This window comes from Anopheles funestus, chromosome X, assembly GCF_943734845.2.
Source record: "Anopheles funestus chromosome X, idAnoFuneDA-416_04, whole genome shotgun sequence".
NCBI lineage: Eukaryota > Metazoa > Arthropoda > Insecta > Diptera > Culicidae > Anopheles > Anopheles funestus.
This window is the reverse complement of record NC_064597.1, coordinates 12,558,301-12,585,192: the sequence shown is the minus strand read 5'-3', so window position 1 is coordinate 12,585,192 and position 26,892 is coordinate 12,558,301. Positions and strand designations below refer to the sequence as shown.

General features: G+C 43.1%; 1 protein-coding gene across 8 annotated transcripts in view; it reads right to left on the bottom strand.

The window, feature by feature from the left end:
• Positions 1 to 2,158: 2,158 nt before the first annotated feature.
• LOC125769611 (moesin/ezrin/radixin homolog 1) overlaps positions 2,159 to 26,892 on the bottom strand; it is a 31,208-nt gene continuing 6,474 nt past the window's right edge. For 3 of the 8 annotated variants that reach the window (XM_049438727.1, XM_049438819.1, XM_049438918.1), the window contains exons 4-9: positions 10,152 to 10,331; positions 4,855 to 5,129; positions 4,474 to 4,780; positions 3,807 to 4,394; positions 2,657 to 2,869; positions 2,159 to 2,573 (exon numbers count right to left, since the gene is read on the bottom strand). In XM_049438727.1, the coding sequence (XP_049294684.1) occupies positions 2,409 to 2,573; positions 2,657 to 2,869; positions 3,807 to 4,394; positions 4,474 to 4,780; positions 4,855 to 5,129; positions 10,152 to 10,331 (1,728 nt within the window). In that variant the 3' untranslated portion in view covers positions 2,159 to 2,408. Of the gene's footprint in view, positions 2,574 to 2,656; positions 2,870 to 3,806; positions 4,395 to 4,473; positions 4,781 to 4,854; positions 5,130 to 10,151; positions 10,332 to 14,364; positions 14,858 to 16,112; positions 16,235 to 26,892 lie in introns of those variants that run through there. The other 5 variants (XM_049438559.1, XM_049438432.1, XM_049438496.1 and 2 more) reach the window with 5 other exon arrangements.

The following is a 26,892-nucleotide window of genomic DNA, read 5'->3' as shown; positions in this document are numbered from 1 at the left end:
GGTTCCACTTTTCTTCATTTTCTGACATATTTTTTTTAATACAATAATATATTTCTATGTATATAACAACCGTTTTGGAAAAGGGCGTGCTGCACGTTTTTTTTCCATCTAGGCAATTGTAATGGACCGTGAAACTGCAAGAAGATTCTTCAGATTGTCTCTTGCGCGGGGAAACATTACATCCCTCTCTCTTCCTCCCTCCCCCCTTTTCGTTCCCGCGAGTTTTTTTTTCGCTATTGCAAAATTAATGATAAGGGTTTTGTTTTCCAATTGTAAATTGTGTATATTGTATGCTGTTTTGACGCGACGCGTTGAGTTTAATAGATTTTTGTGTGTGTTTTATGTTATATTCGTCGATTGAATTCGATTTTCTTACATGAGACACTACAACCAAGGTTTTGCAAAATGGTGGAGAGAAGGACAAACGGGTTGCCCACCCGACACTGTCTGTCCAGGCGAACAAAAAAAAAAAACAAAAAATTAAAAAAAAAAAGAAAAAATCATAATTCATATCTTCCTTAACCTTTCCTAGGCGCGTTCTTTGCAAACAAGTGTTGCCTTTCCTTCGCGGCAAGAAATTTCCAGTAGAATTCTATCGTTTGATGCGCTTTCCCCCATGCCTACCGCGATTCGTTCCACCTGAATAATATATAAAAAAAAACTGAAAATACTAATTATAACACGGAACACAGCGACGAACGAAACAAAAGGGGGGGTGGTTTTTTTAAATGTTTTGTTGCAAAGAAAAGATATAATATAGATAAACCGAATTCCTAATCAGAATAACACAACCCAGGACACACAATCCAGCTACGGTTAATGATCCCTCCCAGCTTCCTTCGTCACCCTGTTTCCATGCCGCGCCCCAAAACCCCTCCCCCTCCCCTCCCCCAAACCATACGACCTCGTATATGTATATGTATATGCTGCTGCTGTATTTTTTTTGTATGCTAACAATGTCTACTGATCATAACTAAATATATCCTCTTGTGTCCGCCCTTGTTTCGTGGGCAGCGCTTTATACCACTCCTTTAATAGACGGACTTTGTGAGCCGATTGGATAATAAAAAAAAAAACAGAAACACAAATACCTTTGTTGCTATAACTGTCTCACTATCTCTCTCTCTCTCGCTCTCTCTGTCTCTCTCTCTTAATGCTATCACTACTATTCTTTCTTTTGTTGTCTTCGTATTGTTCCTCCTCCGCCCCCCTTAACGAATCATCGTTCTCGAAACCCCGCATTGCTATAATCTAGGGCGTTACGAGGCGTTACACAGTTACTGCATAGTACGAGCAGTAGTTATAGCAAAGCCCTGCCATACCTATTTTTATACGTAAAAATCGATAGGCTGTGAATTCGCAAAAAAGAAATCAAAAAAACAAAAAAAAATCCTTCATTTGTAATCTTAAGCTGATTACTCTATTTAAGTCCAGTGTGTTCTGGGTGTGTATGTGGGGGGTTTGTATACGATTACAAATTATAGATATAAACAATCGAAACACTGTGTAACAAATACTAGCGTGTGTCATATACACTAGCGCGTACTATCATACCGCGAAGGATAGATAGACTCGCAAACAAAACCGGATCAGTGGCCACGGGGAGATCCACGATACAAAGTCCCGAATTTAATTATACCAATCACACCAAGAGTGAAGGACGAGGTGTAGGAGAGGAGAAAGGGATAGGGGAAGAGTTGGGGGGGGGGGGGGGGAGGAAGAGGAGAATCGGGATGAATGTATTGTTGGGGTAGATTAGAACAAACAAAAAAAATAAACAAACTAGTCAAGGCATACATTGCTGGCTAATGCTCCGTGGTCAACTTAATACGTGACAGGATGTCCTTCCTATTGTATAGTAATAGTAACTTAACGAATGCCTATCCTCGCACCGCATATGTGTCACGGTTCTACTAAGTGTAAATGTTGTGTTACTTTTTTTCTCTTTTCCTATTTTGCGTTTGCTGCTGCTTTTTTTTTTGTTTTTGTATGTTGTTTTTTTTTGGCGCATGGCGACAGCACACCACCACGTCAAATAAAAGAAAAAAAGGACGAAAGGATTGAAGAGGTAGGAGAAGGAGGAGGTGAGGGATGAAGAAAAAGGAAGTGTTTGTATATATGTGCGTGGGATTATAGTTTTTTGTTGATGTTGTTAGGATAAAAGGATATTTTATGGTTGTTTTTTTTCTTTTTTGGGTGGTGGTGTAAATCTTTCATATGAGCGTTACAAATCTTTCATACTTAATTTTTGCCGTTTTCCTTCTTTTTTTGTTTGTTTCATTTTTTACCTCTCTCTCTCTTCTTCTTTTTCTTCTTCTGATACTTTTGTTTTTTGATTTTGCCCACTGTTTTTTGTGGAGCCGGACCCTCTCTCCTCTGTTTCTCGTGTTTGTTTTGTTGTTTTGTTTTTACATATTCTCAAACTGGTCCACGCGACGCTTGGTGTTGCCCTTGCGGATTTCACGCAGCGTCTTGTACTTGTCACGTCCCTGGCGCACGTTCTCCCGATGGATTTTATCGTTCGGCGTTTCCATCGTGTCGTCACGCGACAGGGCGAGGTCTTGCTTGAGAGCCTAAAAAAGACGAGGACAAAGCGCGTAAAGGTGAGTGTGAAATTTTTTTGTTTCTTCTTTGACATTTTTTTGTTTTCACTTACCTTCAGCTGGTCCTGCAGGCGCTCGTTACGTTCGGCAAGCGTGCGTCTTTCCTCTACCGGATCCTTAATGTGCTCGTCCGTGTCGAAGTCTTTGGAGAAGTCTTGCGTACCGTTCTCGCCATTGATCAGCTCCTCCTCGTTCTCTTCCTCCTCCTCCACATGATGGTGTTTCGGGGTGGTGGTGGCGGCCTGCAACGCAGCAGCTGCCTCATTCTGGTGTAACCACACAGCGGAAAATGAGCGAATAAAAAATTGAAATGCTAAGTAACTATCGAACCTATATTACGGTGATTTTAGTGTGTACGAGATTATACACCGCACATGCACCATTTACCAGCTGTGCTACCATTTTACCGCTTGAAAGGGTTGTGCGTAAGGTGTGCATCTTTTCTTATATAAATATTATATATATTTATATTTGTTTTGAATTTTGGGATGGCGCTGCAATTAGAATACTTCCTTCCCTTTCCACATTCCCCTCGTCCTTTCTTCTCCCAGTGTTATTCCACCCTCTCACTATCTCACTCCAAATAGCCAGGAATATAGAATTAGATTCAAAATGCAGATTTAAATCCTTCAAGAGCAATTTCCATCAATTCGGTTTATAATTACATAATAAACGCTTTGCGACGATTAAATTTGGCTATTTGGAACACACCTTGCCTTTACAAACCAGTTACAATCAATCCAATCGAAAACCAATTTTCGCGCACTAAACGTGCTTATATATCTGTGTAGGGATAAAGTGTGTGCATGTGTGCAATTTTATAAAGTAAATGTGAAAAAAATGAATGTTTCTGGCGATAGAGAAATTCGATTCATTATGCTATCCATGTTTTGAGTGGTGAAGTTGTTACAGTGCGGAATGAAAAAAAGTGTTTGAAAGTAAAATAGTAAATGTCACTTTGCTATAACAGAGTACATTAACACGCACATGGGTCTCGTTTCGATGGAATGTGATTGATTGCTTTTGGTTAGAAAAAAATGCTCAATATGGGGTGTGAACGTGTGAGACGAAGTTTTGTAAAGAAAGAGCGAGATAGAGAGCGAGAGAGCGAGAAACACACGCACACACAAACACGCAGTGTGAGTGCGAGAGAGAGAGACAGATTTTTGGGGGAGAAATGGAAAGGGAAGGAGCGATACATACACTGCACGTAACTACCTGTTTCCGTATCGCTTCCTCAACCTCCTCGTGCAGACGCTTCGTTTCCGAATCCTTGAGCGTCACCTCCTCCTGGATCTTCTGCATCTCGAGCTGCTTGACGCGGATCTCCTCCTCCAGCTTGGCCCGCTCGGTCGCCTCCATGTTCTTCGTCTCCTCCAGGCGCTGCATCATCTCGTGCAGCTCGTTCTGGCGCTGCTCGAGCTCCTCCTTCGCCGCCTGCACCTGGTTCAGCTGCTCCTGCAGCCGGCGGATCGTGTCCTGCGCCTCGCTCAGGTTCGCCTGCTTACGCTCCATCTCCTCCTGCATCGAGCGGAGCCGGTCCTCGTACTCCTGCTGCTTCTTTTCCGCACGTTCGCGCGCCGCCAGCGCTAGCTGGAGCTTTTCGCGCTCCTGCTGCTTGGCGTTCTTCTCATCGCGTGCCTGTGCCTTCATCTGCTGCACATCGATCGTGTCCGGTTTGCGGCGGCGCATGTACAGCTCGTGGTTGCCCATACACAGCGCTAGGATGCGCTTGTTGATCCTGACACGCGGCGCGAAAAAGACGAAATCGGGCGCCTTCTTGTCGATCGGCTGTACAAAACAAAAAAAAAGGAAATCCATTATAGAATTTCGATGTTCGGTGCCTATCAGAGCGTTTCAGAGGACGAACCTTAATGATGAATTTACGATCGTTAAACGAGATGTTGCGAATTTCCGACCACGGGAAACCAATCTTAGGCGTCAGGCGATCCTCTTTTTCGTAAATGTTAAGACCGAGCGCATCCACGCCGAGCCACAGCTCCGTGCCCTTCTTGTTGCGGATCTCGAAATAGTTTACGCCGTACATTTCCAGATCCTGCGCAATCTTCAAGTACTCCATCATTGCGTCCTCGCGCAGCAGACCACGATGCTCCTGCCACCAGGTCGTGATCGAGTTTTCCCACTCGTCCTTGGACATTTTGTGCTGATCGATAACTCTGCAAACAAAATGGAAGAAAAATCGTAGTTTAGGCGTTGTAAAAATTCGCAAAATCGCAGCGCATTGTATTACCGTTGCGGGAGCAAACGATCCTTGGCCAGGAAGCCGGGTACGTGGGTGCCCTTGTTGTAGTCACCGTGGCGCGCCTGGACAGCGTACGACGCTAGTAGGACGGACGTTTCCGGCGGGCAGTAGATCTCGTCCGAAAGGATCGCATTCTTCACCTGCAGGTAGAACAGGCGCAGCGTGATGTCTTGGATCAGCTCCTCGGCCACGTCTTCCGGATAGAATTTGGCACGAAATTTAAACAGCAGCGGGTCACCTTTCTGCACATCCTGGCTCATCACCTAGCGACGGGTAAAGGGGTAAGCGTAAGCAAAATCAAACGATTATTGAAACGATAATATCAGGCCCCAGCTGGGAGGACACTTTGTGGTTTTGTGCCTTCGAATGAAAAGTCCGAATGAAAATTGGACGAAAATATTCGTAACGACGTGTGTTACCCATTTGGAAAACGGCGTAGATCCGGTCTATTCTCGTTTATGTACAAACATACACACACATACACATATAAGAAGGCGTGTATGTAAAGAGAAAGTCAGACATGCAGCATGCAGGAATATAAATAAGAAACATAAATATATGAAAACAAAACTGTATCGATTTTGTGGTCCATAGAAGAAAGGAGGACTGTTATAATAAGAGCGAAAAGAGACTAGAGTTGAAGAACATTGGGACGTAGAGTTGCGAATTCTCACTCTTTTCAGTGAGTTGAAACAGAATGAAAGAGTGGTTATAAGGATTTGAATCTTTTACTCACTCTTTTAAGAGCCGTAAAAAATATTACTCTCTAAACTAATCCTCTAATTACTACTTGGCGTTTTTCACTCACTCACTCTCTGTGGCAACTCAATAAGAGTGAGTGAGTGTTTTGGTACTCTTTTTGAGTTTTTGGGTTGTTACTCCTTTTGGATTTAAATTGTTACTCATTAGTGGGTACAGAGAGAGAGTGAGTGAGTCATTAGTCGCCACAGAGAGAGTGAGTGAGTCATTAGTCGCCACAGAGAGAGTGAGTGAGTCATTAGTCGCCACAGAGAGAGTGAGTGAGTAAAAGAATCATAAAAACTCCTTGTGATGAGTTGAAACCATTAACTCCTTTGCACGATTGAACTCACTCACTCACTCTTACTCAGTGTGCACATCTCTAATTGGAACCTTAGGTACTCACATTGAAAAAACGAATTGTTGAAACCACCGGGCATACAGAAACGTAGATAAGAAGCATCAAATGCATTGGAAGAAGCACACACAAAACGCTGTTGACAATGCGATACACCGTCTGTCATCTTCGGTAATTTGCAATTGTCATAGACGACGAACCCCCCGCTTTCCAATTAGCCAAAGTGAGGGTTTTGAAAACGGGCGTCAACCCATAATCATCTTATGGTTTGGGGGGGGCTTTCCGTACTATGGGAATATGTGCCAAGTCCGATACGGGGGCCCAGTGAATGGAGCTTTTTTTCGCTCTCTCTCTCTCTCTTTCAAATAGGATCGAGAGACCCACTACGATCTTGCGTGAGACGTTGTATGCTGGGGAGAAGAATACCTACAGATAATGGGATGGGAAGGAACACCTTGAAACACATACAACTCGCAGCATTTTTTGTCTTCTTTAACTTCCCTCCCCTCTTCCCCCTTCCCCCTTCCCCTCCCTCCATTCTCCACCTTTTCCCATTTCACGCAGTGATGTCCGTGCTGTTAGCGGAGTTAATTACGACGATAACGATAATGTTGATAACGCTAATGTGCTGGAAAACCGTATGTTTGTAGGGGTTTTTCGTACTGGTGAATTACTCTGCGTGTTGATTAACACACAACTTCCCTAACTATGGTTACACATTCGGATATGGCTGCGAAAAATTTGTGCCAGCCAAAATGGCAATGAGCAATACAGCAAAGAGTGTGTTTTGTTTGTTTGTTGTTGTTGTTTTTTTGCTGATGCTGATGGTGCTAATGCGTTGGCAGTAATTTGCGACAAGCTTCGAAAAAGAATGAACGCAAACGGTGCAACATCGTGTGTCACGTGTATCTGCAGACATTGCTGATTCGTTGGCACTTCATGGTACCCCAGCGGCACAAGGTCAGGTTCTGATATCACGAGCGGTATGTAGAAAACATCTTTTGCTTCTCCATCTCCATGGACAGGCATTAGACATAGCACAACACATAGTGGGGAGGCTTTCGTTCGCTAAATGTTAATTAACACAATTAGCTTCATGTCAAAGAACCGCAGGCCGAGGAGAGGAAGACACGGTTTTTGAGGGAGACATAAATGTATAATGTTCCCTTGTTTTTTTCGTCATCATAAATATAAACTTTGTACTTATAACGACTAGACGACGAACCTTTGACCCCCGTTTGTTCCTCCTGTGAGGGTGGGGACGAGGGTAGAGAACCTCCAAAAACGAAAGGGAAAGGAAGAGTGTGTTGTAATGGTACGTGTTATTGCACTAGTCTTGATATATGGACAGAGACGCACCGTTTCATCTCTAAAACGACCCTTGGCAACGAGAGACACACACAATGTTTCATTATCTTGACTCGTACCCCCTCGTTTTGTTTCTTATCGAACCGAGAGTGAAGGGGGAGGACAGGGAAAAAACTGCTCCACTTTTAGTTTATTTTTTCCCCCCGGTTGTGTGTTGTCGTGCTATACGCATTCCTAGTGATTGCTTGAAGTGAGATGAACGCACAAAAAAATCTAGTGCAAAGTACTAGCGCGATCTCCATGATTCAGTGACAGTTGACTGACGGATATAAAGCTGTGACTGTCTCTCTTTCTCACCTTCTGTAACAAAACTCCATTTGCAATCATGCCAGGTGCTTACATAATAAACATAGCTTTTATATATCTGCAATTGCTATTTAATTACATTCTTGCGCCAGACCTCTTGTTCTCGCAGTTGGTACAACACACCCATTGCAAACAAGCAAAACGTCAGAATTTAGAAACTACTCGAATCGAGTGGATAGATTCGTGGGGTTAAAAATATTCCCCCCCCAAAAAAAAAACACAAAAAAATCCATTTAGAATATCCAACCTTTCGACTAGGGCCTCAAAAACGCATGTACAAAGTGACAGTTCTCAAGATCACGGTTGCATCATGGCGTCAATGTATCTCTATCTCTCTCTCTCGCTCACTCTCGTGCGGAAGGGAAGGTTCTTTTAGTTAGCATTAGATGACTCGTATGCGTTCACACTAAGCGTGTCTGTCATCTGCTATAATGTGACCAACAGTGTATTCCGTACGTATTGCGTCATCTCTTCTCTGCAGCTAAAAGTAGTAAAAACCAGTATTTAAAGAAAGAAACAACCAGCATCATCTAGCTAATAAAACAACTGATGGGGAAGAGGGAGAAAGGAAGCTGATGACGATATCGTGTTTGAGCCGTTCGTTCAAGTCCAGCCGAAAGAGAAACGATCGTGTACACAAGCAGTCGTTACACACTCTTCGCGAGATTGTAGTTGTGTTGCGTCCGAAGCCCGTGCCGTCATCCGGGCACCCAAAGAGCAAATAAATGGTGACGGTTCATTCTGCTCCTTTCGCTGGGGTTCAGACGGTAAAGTGTATGTGCCATAATGGCCGGTTGCTTGCGAGGTGGTTGACTCATGTTGATTCTCAAGAAATTGTTTGATGCCCGGAGTTGACTGTAACACGTGCAAACGTATGATATGGCTTTGTAAGTTTAATATGAGAAAATATAAAATCATGTCAGAAATAATGTACTAACATTAGAGGTTAGAAATAGACGAGCGGAAATGACTTCTAATTCCAGACAACTTGTTTTTACTAATTTTGTTTCATTATTTCAGCTGCTGTGTTCCTTTCGGTATGCTTTTTTATACACGGATCCGAAATGACGCAAAACAGATCTCGGGACAAAACTTCACGGTGCCATTGGTTTGGTGGAAACACTCGTACATACCAGCTGCAAGCGATAAAACGAATTCCATATGGTCCGGTGATTACTATTATTGCAGCAGTTCGGTGGGTAGAACGGAAAATATTTACACACACGTTACGGACGGACGGTTTTGCTGTTGCTCTGCTACGAAGAAGCGTACTAAAATGCATATTTGGCAAACATCCTAACAAACAATTGGCGATGGTTTTCCAAGCTTTTTATGCAATTCAGCTTGTTTGGTCTCACCAAATCTGTTTGATGTTAGAAACGCTCCCTCAGAAACTAATTTTAATTTCCTCCTCGTTACTTCCACTCAAAATGGTATACCTTTGTTCTACTTCACTCTGTACCTTTTTTCGCTCTTCTGGTAGCCTCCAAAAAAATGGAGTCATTCAAAAACCTTACAACCTTACCAGATCGTCCTCGTCAGAATCGGAATCCCCGTCGAGGGTGTTCGACGATGCGGACGTGGATGATCGCTGTCCGGCAATTTTCGAACCATTCATACTGCTGCTACCATTACTACTACTGGTGAGGCTGGAACTCAGCAATCGGTGCTGATGCTGCTCAATGTTGCGCTTGATGATCTTGCCAATCTTTTTCATATGCTTGCAGATGACATTTTCCGGCTGAAGAAGGGCGGGCGAAGTGAGGAACAAATAGATCATTTTCTTCCCCCTCGTTACATGCTCCTTAGAGCAACATTAGCGGGCATTTCTACGCTAAAACTATTCAAACGTTTGCTGTTTTTAGCGATACCTCGTTGTTTGAACGATGGAAGGAACGGATGCGAAATCTACATTGACAATATGGGATGTTCAAACTGTATAAACAATGCATTAGCAGTAGCTACAACCACACACTGAGCACAATTAGCAACAGTGCCAAATTGCTCGGATGTTGCCTATCGAAGTAACATTCTTTTCTTGCAGCTCTCTGCCGGCGATGATGTCACCAGCACTTGCAGCTCCCAACGGACGTACGTTGGCCTTTAGTCACCAACGTTTGCATTCCTTGAGTCCTCCTTCTCCTGATGGCTTATCATTTCCCCCCAACACTCGAAGAGGGTGGCGACAACACATCATCGGGTGAAAATAAATTGCCTACAGATATCGTTGTTAGACAGAGGGGGTGGAAGTGGGGGGAGGGAGGCGTGGGGGATTAAAAGCGGTACATTGGTTCGATGAGCGATTAAAAAACCGGAAAGTAATCAAGCAAAGGCAATCCCAGGAATCGATCATTCAATCTCGTCACTAGCGGATATGAAGGTAAAGTTCACCCTCCCCCCCCCGCGGGTTCCAGACAAATGGGGTGGAAGAAGAATTTTCTAGCGGATAATCACACTCAGCACGCAAAAAAGGCGCTAAAACGAAAACATTCTCTGCTTATGTAAGGTAACGTACCTTTTTGTACAGCTTAATCCACGTGTTGTCACCCTTCGAGTCTGTGTACTGTAGTCCGAAGAACCACACCTCTCGCAGACCGATCGTCTTCACGACCTGGTCGAACAGCTGCTTGCCTGTGGTGCCCTGCTGGATCGCGAACTCCAGCTCCGCGTCCATCGTCGTGACGCGCACGTTCATCTGTTTGGAAGGAAAGAGAAATGAAATTAACACAGATTAGTGAGGTTATTTTATTCAAATGCTATAACTGATAGTACAAACGATTGAAATCATTTGAGGAGCGTCATATCATTCTGCCGAGAGCATCCACCCACAACTTGGGGACAGTACTCCATAAACCCGAGAAGTTCCGAATACCCGAAGCACGTCCAGAGATAAGGAGTAGCCACGTCTGCCTGTTATGCATATGACAGCTCCCCAATAATTCGCCTTCAGACGTGTTAATGTTTAGATTTGGTTCAGGTTTGGACACTCCTGAAGTCACATATTTGCATGGAAAAAACCAAAATCTAAGATTAAGATTGCAGGATTGTGTCTATGGGCTGTAACCTCAACAAGTATCCCGAAACATTCACTCTCCCTCTCTATCTGAGAAAGAGAGATCCTTCTTCCCGGTTTGTCGATAAATTGGAAACGGAGAGATGGGGGAGGGTTGCGCAACACACCACAATCTGACACACCAGACAAGGCGTAAAGTGTATTGCAAGATAAGAACTATCTGGTTCGACCTCATACTCCTTTCGAGGTTGTTGAGTGGGCGCCAATCGTTGTAGTTGCAGACCTTTATCAGGTCTGTTTCCTACCCCCATCGCCGCTGCCGCTTCTAATCTTGCGCCTTATTTCCAACTGTAATCACTGTTTGTGAGCTAATGGGGCAAATATGTGGTGTGGAGTGAACCATCCATTTTTTTATGGGTGATTCCATCATTTCGAGAATTTGTCACTTCTCGTAACACATTTCCCCGAAATATCACCAAATGTTTTGGGTCGGCTGTGCAACACTCCTTTGGGTCGCTGACATTGATGACATATGATGACAGCATCAGTGTTTGTCGTAATGTTTTAATCCCGTAACGTATTTGTTACTAACTACGTAACCGGTTACACTGTGACACCTGTAGTTTATCGATTTGCTATAAAACTTGTGCTAGCTGAGATAATTGTTTTATGGAATGGTTTTATCGATTGGCTGCGTATGTGAGATCGGAATTCCACGCGATACATCGTTAGGGTTGAATAGAACGTGAGCGATACAGTTTACTATAAAATACCTTAGTGAACTTTGTACTAAACAGATACGAATGCCATAAAATTGTGCCATTATAAACCCTAGCGTAGTAACTATAAATAAAAAAAGACGATCAATTATCGATCCAACCGTACTAACATTCTTGTGGTTTAGCACGTGTCAGCGTAATTGCGGGGGTAAGAGCAGCACATCCAACAACAGGTACGTGCAGTGCATTCCATAATAACTAGGACACCGAACAGGCGGCGATTGTCTTTAGGACGAGATTAGTAGCGAAAGTTCGACGTACGTTGAAGGACTTTTTGGATCTTGTCACAAGAATGCACAATGAAGCCTAATACCCTCTCTTCAATGTGCGCTGGAGACAGTTAAAATGGGTTAATCGATGACTGGATGATGGAGGTTTCCTTAGTGACCTTTACTATATACAGGTGTATACACTACCGCCGGATCTGTTGGGTATGAGACAGAAGGCTAAATAGTACTAACTGCTAAACTGTAGTAGCTTTTTGGATGTTTCAGTTCTCTATCTCTCTCTCTCTCCCTCTCTCGCTCTGTTAGGTGAAGAGTAATCGATCGCCAACTGTTGGTACCGGTACCGTACCGCAAGTAGTGCAGATTACGAGTGAATCCAATTATGCGCATATCGCTAAGACACGGTTGGTAACATGACGCTTCACTCTATCTTTTCGTCGCAAAAACCTTTTGTATGTCGTAACCCGCGCTCCCTTTGACCTGTTTTAGCGGGTGAATCCTACTGCAGCGGACACTTCTGCACGGGAACTTTTAATGTCCAGATTAACACAGCAAAAGGTAGCAAAAGTGTGCAACCCCGATCGAATAGCACCAATTTTTTTTTGGGTCTCGTCCACATTGTGGAACGATTAATGCATTGATTTTTTTCCTCCCTTCAACTCCCACTTTTAGAAGGGCAAAATCGTCCCACCCCCCCGGACATTTAACAGTGGGTGAGATACACCCAAAAACTCAACATGGAAGTATTGCTTTAATCCAGTTTCGGGCAGTTTTGTGCTTTTTTTAAGGCAAACATAAAATTTGCTGCCCCACCCTGAAGAGGCTTCCGTTTTGGACAATGTATCGTGTGCTATAAAAACAAATTCGCTTTTACAGATGTGCACCACTAGTTTAAGGAAGAAAAAGTAATGGAAAATACTACAACAAACAAAAAAAAGCCAATAAATAACCCATACGTGTTCGAACGGCAACACAGTGACCAGCCGGATGATTTATCGCTCGTCTGTGTTGTATCGTTGATATTGCCCGGCGGTCGCCGGTTTATGTTTCTCCCTTAGAATGTGAACTCCGCAACACCCCCTCGCCCGCCCTCACAGAGGGGAAAAACGGGCTCAAGGTTATGATGAGCGGGGTGGCCCGCCGTGTGTTGCTTGTACCGGTTCTGACCCTGTGTGTGCTAGGTATTGTTGTGCAATCAACGGGTGTAGAGTACGTCACGGACGACCACCTCACCTGGATCCAGAGTGCTCGTGCTCGTCGGATAGTGATCTCTCTCTCTCTCTCTCCATTCTACGGATTGCGACCTCCAAAAGCTTATTACAGGAAGGTGAATTAGTTTGCCGACTTTTACTTCCAAATTAATGTGTGTTTGCGTGCAAGTCAAACCATTAAACTACAATGTTTAAATGTGCCATTCAGAAGCGGTCGGTTTTGTATATCGCTTGTACAAATTCATACAATTTATCGTTGAAAGAACCTTTTGCACTATATCTGTAGTAGTGATGTGAAATCCGGAGTGGAATCGTGGATCCACTTCCACTCCGCGTATGAAAAATTTATTCCGACTCCGACTACAAACCAAAATTGACTTCGGCGAGTCCGGTCGACTCCGAGTTCGATCGAGTCCGAATGAGTCCGAATGAGTCCGATCGATTCCGGATGAGTCCGGATGGGTCCAGATGAGTCCGATCTAGTCCGATCAAATCCGTTCGAGTCGTATGGAGACGGACTCGACCAGATTCAATAGGAGTCGATCCCTTACGGTTCACTTCTTCCGGAGTTATTACGATTCCGACTTCAGCTGGACCGATCCAAGTCCGGCAAAATTTATAATTTACCCATCACTAATCTGTAGCACGATTACTATATCCGGGGTGTGACTGTCATGTTTGGGGTAGAGACTTCTTCCACCATCGTTCTCACTCTTTTCGCACACTTGAAACGTACTTTTGCAGCATCCGATTTTTATTACACGAGAGATGTAAGGTCGCGTATGGGTAAGAGGGAAAAAAGATAATTCTTTCCTTTCCTTTCTGTATAATTTTCCTTTCGTTTCGTTTAACCGGTATTATTTAACCGGTTTTTTCTCCCTCTCTTTCTCTCTCGTGCGGCAAGTTTGCAGCAAGGCCGAAACCACGAATTATTTTGTTTGCTTCTTTGCTGCAAAAGCTGTGTGCATAACTGCATAATACGGGTGCAGTTTTGTCGTTCCTTAGCCACCAGAGTGGAGCAACCATCTCTTGCTAATCCTCGCACGCATGCGTCTTTCTCTCTCGCTCACACACGTACTGCCGCTAGGACTTATACACAGGATGCAAGCGGGTAAAAAGGGTTCGCGACGAACGAATATTTTTTGCACACATGTGTGCGAAAGCGTCCCAACCACAGCTGCCATTTTATTTGGCTCCGGTCGGCGTTTTTTTTGTTGCTCATCTTGATCGTGATCTTCCGGATTGGAGTGTTTGATGCAGTTGCACGGATCCGTGTTTCATTTATGTAAGGTTTAACCTTATTTATGTTGACTTCAAATAGAGCAAATCGAAATTAAAACATAGCGCGAACCAATCCTTATACACCCAAAGGACAGGTTAGGAGAGTTAAAACCAAAGCAGTCCCAAGAACCTAACCTCAAAAAATGTTTTGTCACGTGTTTTTTTTTCACACATCGCGCATCATCCACTAACGACCGTGTAACGTATCAAAGCTTACCATTTTACCGCTGGCAACCATTTTTCGTCCGGTGATTTTAGAACACTTTTTTTCTCGTCTGAACTTCGTCCGAACCGACCAACAGTCGCACACCTCACGCTGTTTTGTTAGCACTAAACGAACAGGTTAACCGGAAACGGGGGAAAATACTGATCGATGATGCTGCTTGTTTGCTGGACGACGTTAGGCTGATTGAAGGAAACTTTGATGAAGATGAAGCTTGTTGGTAACGTTTTACTTATTTTTTTTTTTTGCTCAATCTCTCCCACCCGCACTACACACATGCACGCACACTTGCAAAATACGTCACAACCAACCGGTGGATGTTGTCCTTCTCTGTTTCGCTTGCCGTTTTATTAGCATGAAACTTAAACGATCGTCACTACACTTAAACCGAAGCTATCTGAAGGTTGAACACACATGAAAAAAGGGGTTTTTTTTTCAAGTGTGTATATTTTTTTCGTATTACTACCTGAATTGAGCATTAACGTAACAACAGTCCTTGTTCTTTAGTGTGTATGTTACCTTAGCCTCGGAGCGTTTATATGCGTACCGAAGTAAAATGCGAACCTTTTACTGCAGCAAAGGATGAGATGACGCTTGCAAATGGTGGCTTTGACCGTTTGAAACGTTTGAAAGCGCATTTAAATTTGGTGGCACTCGGCACTGCGAGATATGCGCGTAACGGTGAGAGAAAGAGCAAAAACAAAAAAATAAAGTAAAAACTTTATTCACAAAGGACCCGAGCAGGACCGCCGAAAATAACGGCGCAAACGCATGACAGGGAGGGCATGTTTCACGCAAAAAAAAAATATTAACGATCGTAACGGCGGTGAGAATGTGAGCGTAACATAACGCATTTGTCGGGTCCCGGGGCTGAATTGCCGTAACGCTGCTACTAAACTATACACGAAATTTATATTTTTGGCTATGATTTGGAATTTAAGGTTGATTTTACAAAGTTTGATGCAAATTTTTGTTTCATATGACTTTAAAAAAAAATGACATATCTCGTCTCGGGAGATCGTTTGCTGACGTATTTACGGCAGGAGAGTAACCGATCGCAAGAGAATGATGAAGAGAGCAAACTTGAAAGAAGATGACCATAAAGAGGGACCATCATCAGCAGGTAAAACTAGACAGTAAAAAAAAACAGCCAGACATTTCTAATTGTGTGTGTGTCCATCATCCAGACACATATACAGATATGGAAAAGGTACATGGGATACAGGTAGACAGGTGTGTGCTAGCATGTAACAGCGTAGAGGACTTCGTAACTGCTGTGTTCTGCATCTGTCCTAAGCGGTTGATGTTAAAGTCATGATGGTCATCCATCCTCAAGCTAATATGAGCGACATTGGCCGTTTACCAATTTGAAAATTCCCCTTTTTGGTAAAAATCCATGCCGTCATTCTCGATATTTTGACTGTCATTCTTGATATTTTGCTGATTGTTGCTTTCGTTTCTTGCTGTAGATCATTTCCACCCTTTCAGTATAGGAATGATGTGTCTCAAAGACAGCAAAAAACCTTTCTAAAAACCTGAATTCTAATGTCCTTTCCGTCTCGCACACACACACAGGCACAAACTCGCACAGCTTGAGTATTATTCGCAGCACTAGGAAGGCTTCTTCATATGGAATTTCACACGTGTTTTCGCGCGTTTACGTCTGAGAGAGAGAGTGAAGAGTATGTCAAAACATTCGGTACGACACACAAGCGTATTCCGGGGGTACGCATCATACGCACCAGAAACAATAAGGAAAAAACACACACACACAATCACACCGCAAATACTGGTACGTGGTACACAGACACACACCGTGTCCGTAATCTTCGAGGGCTGCGCAAGAACTGACGCAAAATGCGACCCGCTAGAAACATAGCCCCTTGTGTAACGACCCCGCAAAAAAAAGGCAAATAACGCTCTCACAACACATTGGAACACGCCGCTCCATAACGCATAACCCCTCGGGGAGGGAGAAAGGGAAGATAATTCTAAGCAGCAGCAGCAGATTCTCTCTCTCTAGCCGCCACATGTTCCGAAACGGCGTTTACGACCTCGTATCATCATTAACCCGATGGAAAAGGGGGTATATCACACACCAACATTAACCAGCAAGCGTTACTCATTGCGTTACGTTGCATAGATAGTTGGGTGCAAAAAAAAAAACAAGAAAAAGAAACGGTGCGCTTCTTACCCGCGATATCTCTCACTCATATATTTCATCTTGCCGGTAGACGACGACAACGATGAGCACCGGCACCACTACCGATACTCGTGTTTCACACGGGAAAGCAAGAGAGCGGATTAAAAAACTGCAACGAGATCGTAAGCGACGAGCCCCGGAGGCGTTACCACACCGCGATGACAGGTAACCTTTGCCGCCATATTGTGGAGAGATGCGCGCGTGTGCGTTATTTTCTGTAGGCAATGTAGTACGGTGGAATGTATTGTCATGGATTAAAATAATATATTTTATTCATAGAGGAAAGGAAGGGAAGGAATATATTCTAATCCAGTATATATAGGTTAGGATTTTCAAGCAAATCGCAAAAAACTGTTTTATTATATTATCGTATTGTTTCGATAAAATCTAACTAGAAGCAAAACAACGAAAAGCTCTTTCCAAGAAATCAAAACATACAAATCCAAACTTTACTTTAGTGATTAGATAGCCAGCACAATACGTATTACCGTGCAAATAGACCTGGAGCGACATTTCTCAGTGAGAGATCTCTCATTGCGATGCGATGAAATGCGATGAAAAGTTCATATATAAAAAACAGCATCTAAACGTCGTTGCCATAGAAACTCATAGAATTATATCATCACAGTAGCCAAAGAAATGTCTCGCCCAGCGATTTTCCTTTGTTTGCTAAATTGAGCTACTTTGCGAAATATCTCACTGAGAAATATCGCTCCAGGTCTATTTGCACGGTTATGTCGCATTCCTATCTCTTTCGCTCTCTCGTGCGACAAATCATATCCAATGCTGAATAGAAAGAGCGTAACAGATTAACATCACGGTAATGGAGAGAAACACCTGTACCGGGTTTGTGTCAAATGATGCAAAAAAGCGGCCCCACAGGTGCTCGCCGCATCATTGTGTCACCGCAGATAAGCAACGCAACGTCAAAAATGTGCGTCACTATTCAACACCATCATCGGTGCGTAGCAAGAAAGGGGTGAGCAAAAGAAACAACGACAACAACAAAAAAAGATCATAGCCACCGACAACACTATCCACAGACACACACACACACGCTCGTGCGTCTTCAATCACTTTCCACTGGCGGGTGAAAGTGTAAAAAGGAGAAAGCGTCACACGATTGCAGTCATGCAGGCGCACATCATCATGGCGCGCGTTGTTAGGGAACCAAACTGTCTGGCAATTATTACATCATTAGCAAATGGGGTATGCGTAAACGGTGGAGGATGGGGCAACAAAATGGGAGTGCAATTAACGCTAAACGACGTATTTCAAACCGGAAATCCTAATGTGGAAATGGCAATCATCGGAGTAAGTGTGATAAGGCGATCAGAGAAAAAAAGAAAAGCGTTACGAAAAGTTATCGTTTGTGATTGTACCGACTGGAGAATGCTATATACGTGACACAGGATAAATAGGATAATGGAGAAATGATATTAAACGAAAGGCAGAATTACTGTAGTACTGTAGTACTGTGGAATTACTGTGTAATGTGATGCAACCTCCTCCCTAATGTATGTAGTGGCAAGAAAGCAAGAAAAAATTATAACTGATGCAGCTCATTCCTCACCCTGCCATGTGGTGTACGTGAGGTGCTTGTTGTTTGAGCCACATCTCTCGTGCCGATGTGTCTAAAGCCAACTGTGAAGGCTAAGATACGATTCACGGGGTCATCACATGATGTATAATATATCTATATGCGGCACCTCGCTAATGGAAAGCTCAGGGCCAACCCGGGGAGAGACGTGACGGGTGGGCAAAAGCTGGCTGGAACCCAGCGTTCGTGGATAAGGACTCAAACGATTCGCAACGGGTTCGAACCTAAATGAAGACACAAATGGAGCAAAGAAACTCTGGTCAAATCCTGCGCCTATGTGGCTAGCTTCAATCTTCACAATGCCAGTAAGACGGCGTATGAATAATTCATTCTCCCGTTTCATTCTCACTTCGGTTCGTGTGTCACATGAATATCCGCGAGAGCACGCACGCATCTTCTACAAAGTTCTTTGAAAACAAAAAAACAAAAGCCTTCTCCTATTTTCACAGCTTCACTCACCACAACACCACGTGGAGTTATCTTCGTGCGGTAAACAATTAGCAATTCGAAAGATTAGCTCTGGACGATGTGGAGGCCAGTTGTGGGAGACCCTCAGTGGGGTGGGTTATTTTTTTGTTGTTGTTCGTTTCACCATGGGCTCTTTTTTCGCATTCAATCACGGCCGAAAGGCCCATCTTACACACACATACATATACCGGTACACGCAAACGTTCGACCCTGGAGTACGAAGCGTTACTTGCCTACGGATCGTCCACAGAACCCGAAATCCAAACCACAGATCGTGCCAGATGATGTGCACGTTGATGAGTTATGGTTCGGGGTTGGGCGTATGTAGCACGTTGCTTTACAGGGTTTTATAAATCAATTCTCAAAAAGAATGTTTCATTCTAACATCTCTTCACATAAATTATTATGATTGTGCAAACAAAAAATTTTAAAAATAAAATTAGTAATTCCGGTACTACTAGAGGCAGTTTTAAATGCTTCTTTTAACCCGACTGTTTGATGGTAAATTCTAAATTTGACTTCATTTTTGACAGCTGTCAACAGCTGTAAAATTGAATGTGAAAATTCTTAATGTCATTCGAAATTATCGCATTAAGGATGGTAACAGTGCTCAGTCGTACGACTATTTTAAAACAACATTTAAGCATACAAGCGAGTTCAACTTGACGGAATAAGTCGTACACGACCATCCGATCGACCCAAAAACTTTTGATTCGGTCGTACGACCAAAATCGTCGTCTGACTTTATCTGTCAAAACCCATACAAAAATTTGAAAAAAATCGTATACGACTGAGCACTGTCACCAGCCTAAGCTGTCATACTGCTGTCAAACGCAAAAGCTGTCATACGACTGTCAAACGTGACAGCTCTGATACAAGAAGAAGATTTTCTGTGTGTAACCCTGTAAAACGCCGACGTTATCGTTAAACTCTTCTCGAGATTCGAGCAGCTTGTCTCAGACCTCATCAGTGAGGTGGAATTTATTCTCAAAATAATATCGGAGCTACTTAAATAAAAAAACACACACCACACCATCACGACATGCAGTACCGGGTCAAGTGCAGCTGGCGACGATGGCTGTTTGGTCAGTCGGCACCCATCTCTCGCCTCACCATTCCCAAACGATCTGCCCGTAAGAGGTAATATTATAATTGAGGTATTGTAGCACTCCCGCGCACACCGGTTTACACTATTCATACGGAATTGTTTAGTATGCAGCAGAAAAAACAAGTGAAAATGAAGAAGGGAAAAGGGAGAGGGTTCGGTTTGTTAGTGGGGATGCAAGAAATAACACTAGAAAATAATAATAAAGGCCTTCCGTTAATCCACACAATCGAATCGAAGGGGTGTACGCTATTCTAGCCCCTTCGTATACTTCCCGTTGTCAGTGTCCCCCCCCCCCCTGGTTTTTCCCTTGGCCAGCATGTAAACAATTCTGGCTGGTCCGATTAGCTCATAAAGCACTGCGCAAATGCGCTAATTTGGTCACACTGGCGTGTACGGCGGGGGAGGGTGTTGGCGTACTGGGCAGAAAGAAGGGCATCGGAAAACGGGAGCAAAACAGGCAAGAACGGACGTGGCTTTATCTGTACTGCATGACTGCTGGGTAAACATGAACATAAACACATACGAGAACGCCTCTATACGAAGCGATTGCTTCAAGAACAAACATTGTACGGCATGACAAACAGCGTATTTAATGTATGAATCAACCGCAATACATTAAAGAACACACGCACACATATAGTAGAAATTTTATAAATCAGATTTTCTGCTCATTCCTTCCAGTTGTAGCCTTGTAGTTCTTTTCTTCCGAAGCACGTTTTGGTGACTATTTTATCAGCACTAGCCAATCCATGCAGCCCTGCAAAAAGGCGCAACGAAATGGCACTTTGCTCACATACAGACCATCAGATGGCGCCACCGTGACAGCACGATCGGCACGAAATGGTAATCACATGGTCGCATTTACTACAGCCGCGGCCTCGCAAGAGACTCATTTTGCTAATTCTTCCCAATATCAACCCCCTCCCCTCCCTCTCTCCCTCCCTCCCTCCCTCCCATGATTTTCTTTTTCACCCAACTATCTGGTAAGCACATGCAGTTCCCACTAGCGAGGCTAGTGCACCTCATAGTAAACAAGGTTATCGGCAAAACTGTCACGAAATTGTGTTTTTTTTTGTTTTGTAAAAAAATAAACACACACATACAAAAACAATCTCGCGGACGTGACGGTGTATTGCTGGGTAGCTTTTTAACACATTTTTTTGTGTGCCTAAATTAGCACCAATGCGCCACAGGAAGGAATTTTTGGTTTGCTGTCAAAGCTGCTGCCAAACGGATGACAGATGCAACGACCGCAATGATCGCCATTTCTGTAGAAGAAGAAGAATACAAACTGATAAGATAACGAACAGAGCAGACCGAACGGTGCGACTGTATGCGTGTTGCTTGATGTCGATAGAAATTCTTGGCCACATTCCACATGCTCCTTGGGTGGTGAACTTCGATTTTTTTAATAGTTTTTTAGTATCCGTTTCCCAGTGTTGGTTCGTTTTTTTTTCGTTTGTTATCATTCGATCGATTGATGGCTTTCATTTCAGGTCATATTTGTTTTTATCAAATAGACCTGATAAACTCTGTATCTGTATCCAAGAAGGTACTTCAACCAATAAATCAACGATCAATTGAGCGAAGAAACGCTGCAGGAATTAAACTTCAAGGTAACGAAATATGAAATTTAGCAAAAAAAATATAGACAAGAATCGTTTCTACGGTGCAGCTGTCACTGCAAAAACCATTTCGAAGATTCAATTGAAATTGTTCTTCACACACCTTTTGCCGTTATCAAAACGGGAAATGATGTTATCGCGAACATTGCCTGTCTAGAACCGATTGGACAACGAGTTTTCGGTTCTTGTCTTTTGGCACCATTTTGTTTGGGCCTTCCACCTCACGCTTATGGCGTGAAGAAGCGGTAATAAGAAAGGGGAAGTACACAATTCAAACAATAAAAATGTTACACGCACTGGAATGTGGCACACAGAAGATATATTCGGACGGTTACCAAATTAAATGTGTCTTGAAATGGGTAGACAAATAAACGGGGAAAATAGCACAAAAATTTCCCCTTTTTTGGTTTACGACAGTGATGTGCACTAATTTGGTTACAGTTTTACACACACTTTGTCGTTTCTTCTCATAATTTCTTCTTGACAGCTATCCATTAAAACATAAACAAGCATTTTTGCTATAAAAATAAAGATTATGAAAATAATTTTGTGTATTTCATGGATGAAACATAATCCAATAAGAGATGACAAAAAAGAAGAAAAAAACAATATAAATATATTTTGACATTTCATCAACCTGTCACAATAGAACATCGATTACCCGGAGGCGGATTAACCGGCGGGCGGATTAACCGTGCGCCGAAAATTGACAGCTGTTCAACCGTGGTGAACATTTGTACTAATGACAGGTTGGTTAAAATGATTAAAATCGTCACCAAACGTCCTATTTGAAATGATTTTATGTTACGTTCAAAATTTTAATTGTTATTTGATAATAATTTACTTGATCCAGAATCATTTTTAGCATCAAAAGCACTACCATAGTATAGTATACAGATACTATATACGCTTTATCTGGATATATAAATGGCCTTGATATTTAAGGGTCTATCCGTCCGACTATTATCCGTGGAAATCGATTAACCGGCATCTCTCTCTCTCTTACTGGCTTTAACAAACTCTAAGGTCACGCCGGCCATTTCTGGCTTACTGTTCTTATTGTTAAAGCGTAGCCGAATAATCAGTCCATTCTACAGGTGGTCGGTCCGGATGGGATTTGAACCCGGTCCTGCTGTGTGGACCAGCACCGTTTATCACATACACTACGGGGCCGCGCCGGATCACCATGTACAGTTGTATTCAAATGCTTCGCATTTACGGATGAATATACACTGTAACGCCGATTATCCGTGCTCATCGGGAATCGGCCCCCCTCCGGATAAGCGAATATCACGGCTAATAGGCACTACTCTTTTTATTGATAAATATTACTGTTTAGTGAGTAATGGGGAGCATTTCATATGTCAATTTGCCTTTGGAACTGTCATTTCCGAGCTGCACGGATAATGAGACAGCCGGATAAAAGGTACCCGGATAATCGGCGCACCACTGTATCATCAATTTTATCTCATAGTGAGTGACTGTAAGGGATATTCATCTCACCGCCGGCTTTACGCGTTACGCGTGTAACGCAAACACTTACTCACCACCGTGTTTCCACCGTACAAAATGATCTCATAATCTCATTGATTTTATTTACCTAATTTTTTTTTGGCTTTACTCTCCTCAGCAGAATAACATTTGTGGTACCATTTGCTGACACACCATGTGTTGTGCAAAGACACGGTCGCTGAGTGTCTTTATTTTTTCGCCGCTTGGTGGAAGGTTTTTGTTTTCTTCTTAGAGGGGAGAGAGAACATATGTGTGTCGCTGAATGAATCACACACCAAAAAATAGGCAATGGTGGTCATAGAGGGAAGAAGGAAACAGTACACATGCGGGCAAACTGATGATGTCATGGAAAGATGTTTGCGTCTTTCTTTTTTCTGTTGCTCTTCTACACTCTCAATAACCCCCAACCATTCTATTCCCCTTCTTCATTTGTCTGTCACATTATTCTATCGTTGTTTTTTTTTGTTGCCATCCTCTTGAACAATCCTGCTGTCCTTGGAGTTCCCTCCGGGAGGGACCGGTTTGCAAGTGCAGCCTCATGCCGGGTCCCCCGGGGGTCACATTGCGTTCCGTTGCATTACGGATTTCGGAGGCGGGAGAAACCTTTCGGGGCTGCATACAACATTCGCAACAACACGGATGTTCACGGGCAGCGGACGCAAATGTATACAGACGCGTGCACATATTTGCATTTAGTGATGGTTTGACATTAACGCATGTGTGCCGACTCTTTGAACATTTCCAAAACATGCACCAAACATGGGATGGTGGCGAAAAGGGAGGGGAGGGGAGGGGAGCAAGGAACACATGAAATAAAGATGATGCCATGGTTGTTTCCACTCGTCGCTGGTACTATTTTTAAAGACAATTTGCAAATCAAACAGTAACACCAGAGGGGAAACCTTCTCATGCACCCACACACGCGGGATTATAACGTACGATTTGCAGCATCAGTAGCGTCTGGTGTAAGCAGCGATTTATAAACAACAATTAGAGCTTAAACAAACAGTGACGCACTGCAAAGACAACAGATGAGCCATCCGACGTCAACGCTCGTGATTCGACCATTAAAACATGCGTTACTTCATCCCTCCCCCCCACACACACGAGAGGGAGGGGGGGGGGGGTGTCTAGTTAACGACCGTTTGTACGTAGAACCCAGACGCTCATTACTTTCTCTCCCCGAGGGCGAGAATTGTGCGTTGGGGACTGCAGCGTTACACAGCGTTACAAACTCTGGGGAATTCCCCACCAAGAAGGAGAGACACATAGAACGACTAATTGGCTTACTTTTCCATTCCGTACTACTGGTTGACATCTCTTGTTACAAGTTCCTAGAAATTCTAGACAGTTTTTTTAAATTTAAACACGTTTCGAGGAAATTGAAAAACTGAGTGGACCCCATTACGATGATGTTGATAGTTAGACCAATGCAAATTGGACATCAATTTCCTACACTTGTTTTGGGTAATTACTTCGTACTCGAAAAAAATAATGATTTTATGGTTCCGAATGTCAACAGCGAAAACATTCCACACATCATTGTGGACCCTCCTCCTTCTCTTCCTGCATTTATACACGCTCACGAAACCGGGACATAACAATGCATAATACTGAAACATTTGCTCTATTCTTGCTTGTCTCCAATGGGGTCATGCAAACGGCATGCGTTTTGGAACGGGACCATCAACAACAAAATCAGACAAAATCACTGAAACTGGAACGGCCAGTTGACAGATGTTAGCCATTATGCTCAATCGGTTCATTGCACATCGCAGTTCTCTCTCTCTCTCTTTCTAACTCTAGCTGGGTAGCAAAAAAAACTGTTGGTAGTTTAAATTCACACAAACAATCGTGATGTGTACGTGGTTGAGTGTAAGTACCCACTGTATGTAACTCCTGTGGACAAGCTTACATAACGCAGCCTGAAGGTGGTTTTGCTAATTCCAGTCGTTGGGCTGACATCACTTGTCGGCTCTTGATCATCCACGTCAAGCGGGGGTGGTGTCGATCATTTCTAGCACCTCGCATCTAAAGGGTTTTCCTTCAATTTCTAAACGAATGCCTCAGGCCGTACACAATGTAGTGATGGACGTTCTTCAAATGGAACAATCTGATGCCTTTAACTAGCCTTTCTGTATATATCTTCACATTTGGATGCTTCTACTCTTCTGCTATCTTTCCATACTACAGGTATTCTTGTAGTTTGTTACCTTAATTGGCTTGTATTATGAAAAGCCAATGTTCACATGAAGATATTGGATATAATTCTTATAATTAGAGGTCCTTCTACAGAGTAAAATTATACTTTGGACAGCAATCTTCTCACGTATACAGATTCAATTAATCGAGTAATACACACCGGGCACCAGTTTTATTTTGCATTATTATTACATAAGCTTACAAAAGCTGGAGAAAAGCCTGATATTACAAGATATATACACCTTGGGATATATACACGGGGCGGCCCGGTGGTGCATGTGATAAACGGCGCCTGTCCACACGGCAGGACCGGGTTCAAATCCCATCCGGACCGTCCCCCCGTAGCAAGGACTGACTATCCGGCTACGTGGTAAAAATAAGTCTAGTAAGCCAGTAATGGCCGGCGTGACCTGTAAGGTCGTTAAAACCAAGAAGAGAGAGAGAGATATACACCTTGGGTGAATATTCTTTAGTGATACCAAGGCTATTTAAAAATATTAGGTGGTGGAATGACATTTTGACATTCACGAAGACGTAAAACAAGAAGAATTCGTTTGACAAGGTTGGAGACGTTTGACAACATAGAAAATATCTAAGCAAAGGTACACCGACCATAAAGCAGAAAAGATCTACTGGCCATAGACGGCGTTAAGCCAAGAAGATAGAGAGAGAGAGAGAGAGAGAGAGAGAGAGAGAGAGAGAGAGAGAGAGAGACAGAGAAAGTCAAATTCATGTTTAAATATTTGCACCAATGATTTAAATAATACGTTTCACCATCATTTTTTTATTCTGCATTAATTTTATGACACATTGAGTATACACTTCAAACCAGTGTAGTAAACCTAAGACCCCCACCCGCTTATGTCAAAATATCAGAAGAAGAATTTTGATAAAACTCACTAATATTGGACCTTGTCTTTTGTCGACCTATTTGGTAAAAAAAAAATCGTTCCGATTGTTCCAAACCTGGGGAACAGATTGCACCTCGGAGTAAGTTTGTACATCGCTAGTATGCAGTACTCAAGCAGCGCTGATTGAAATGCTACAAAGTAAAATGTACCGAGTTTGCTAGATATTCTGTAAACAGAAACAAAAATACAAATGCCCGGGAATGGTTTTCGATGACGAATCATTCACCATGCTTTATCGATCGAAGCGGGGGGAAACAATTGCACTACGCGACATCTACCATACATCATGTGACCTTACTACGTGTGACAAACACACGTGCATGAACGCTGACATTAAACCGTAATCGAGCCCGTTCCCTTTCCCGAGTAGTAAATCAAGTGATCGAATGTGAACCAAACTTAAACCCCAGACGTTTTATTGCTTTTCTGTATAAACCTATAAAAAAAGTGAAACCCGCCTTAGAGGTGGATATTATTACGCGCAGCACGCAAATTGGTGCGTTTCTTCAAATACGATGATACTTAGTCGTTCGTCTTCGATTCCCAATTTCCAAGCAAACGGAGACACCCGATCGGATCGATGATTATTCACATACCGAAACCAAACGATGCCACAACACGCTGTGGAGTTACGCAAGACACCTCTCCTTTACGACATTTCTCCACTAAGCTAACCACATACATAAGGGGATGCCCCATTTCTTTTGTATTCAAGTGAATCGCATGAGGATTTTGTTTGGATGATGCTCTGTTTCCTTAAGAAAAAAAAACCAGATAAACAAGCGCTTTTACATGTAAGCAGTCCTCAGTCCACAGTTCCTCTCTTCTTCACTTCACGTCACTCTTCTTCCCCGACTTACGCAACAACGTGGTCTTTTCGGGGGGGGGGGAAA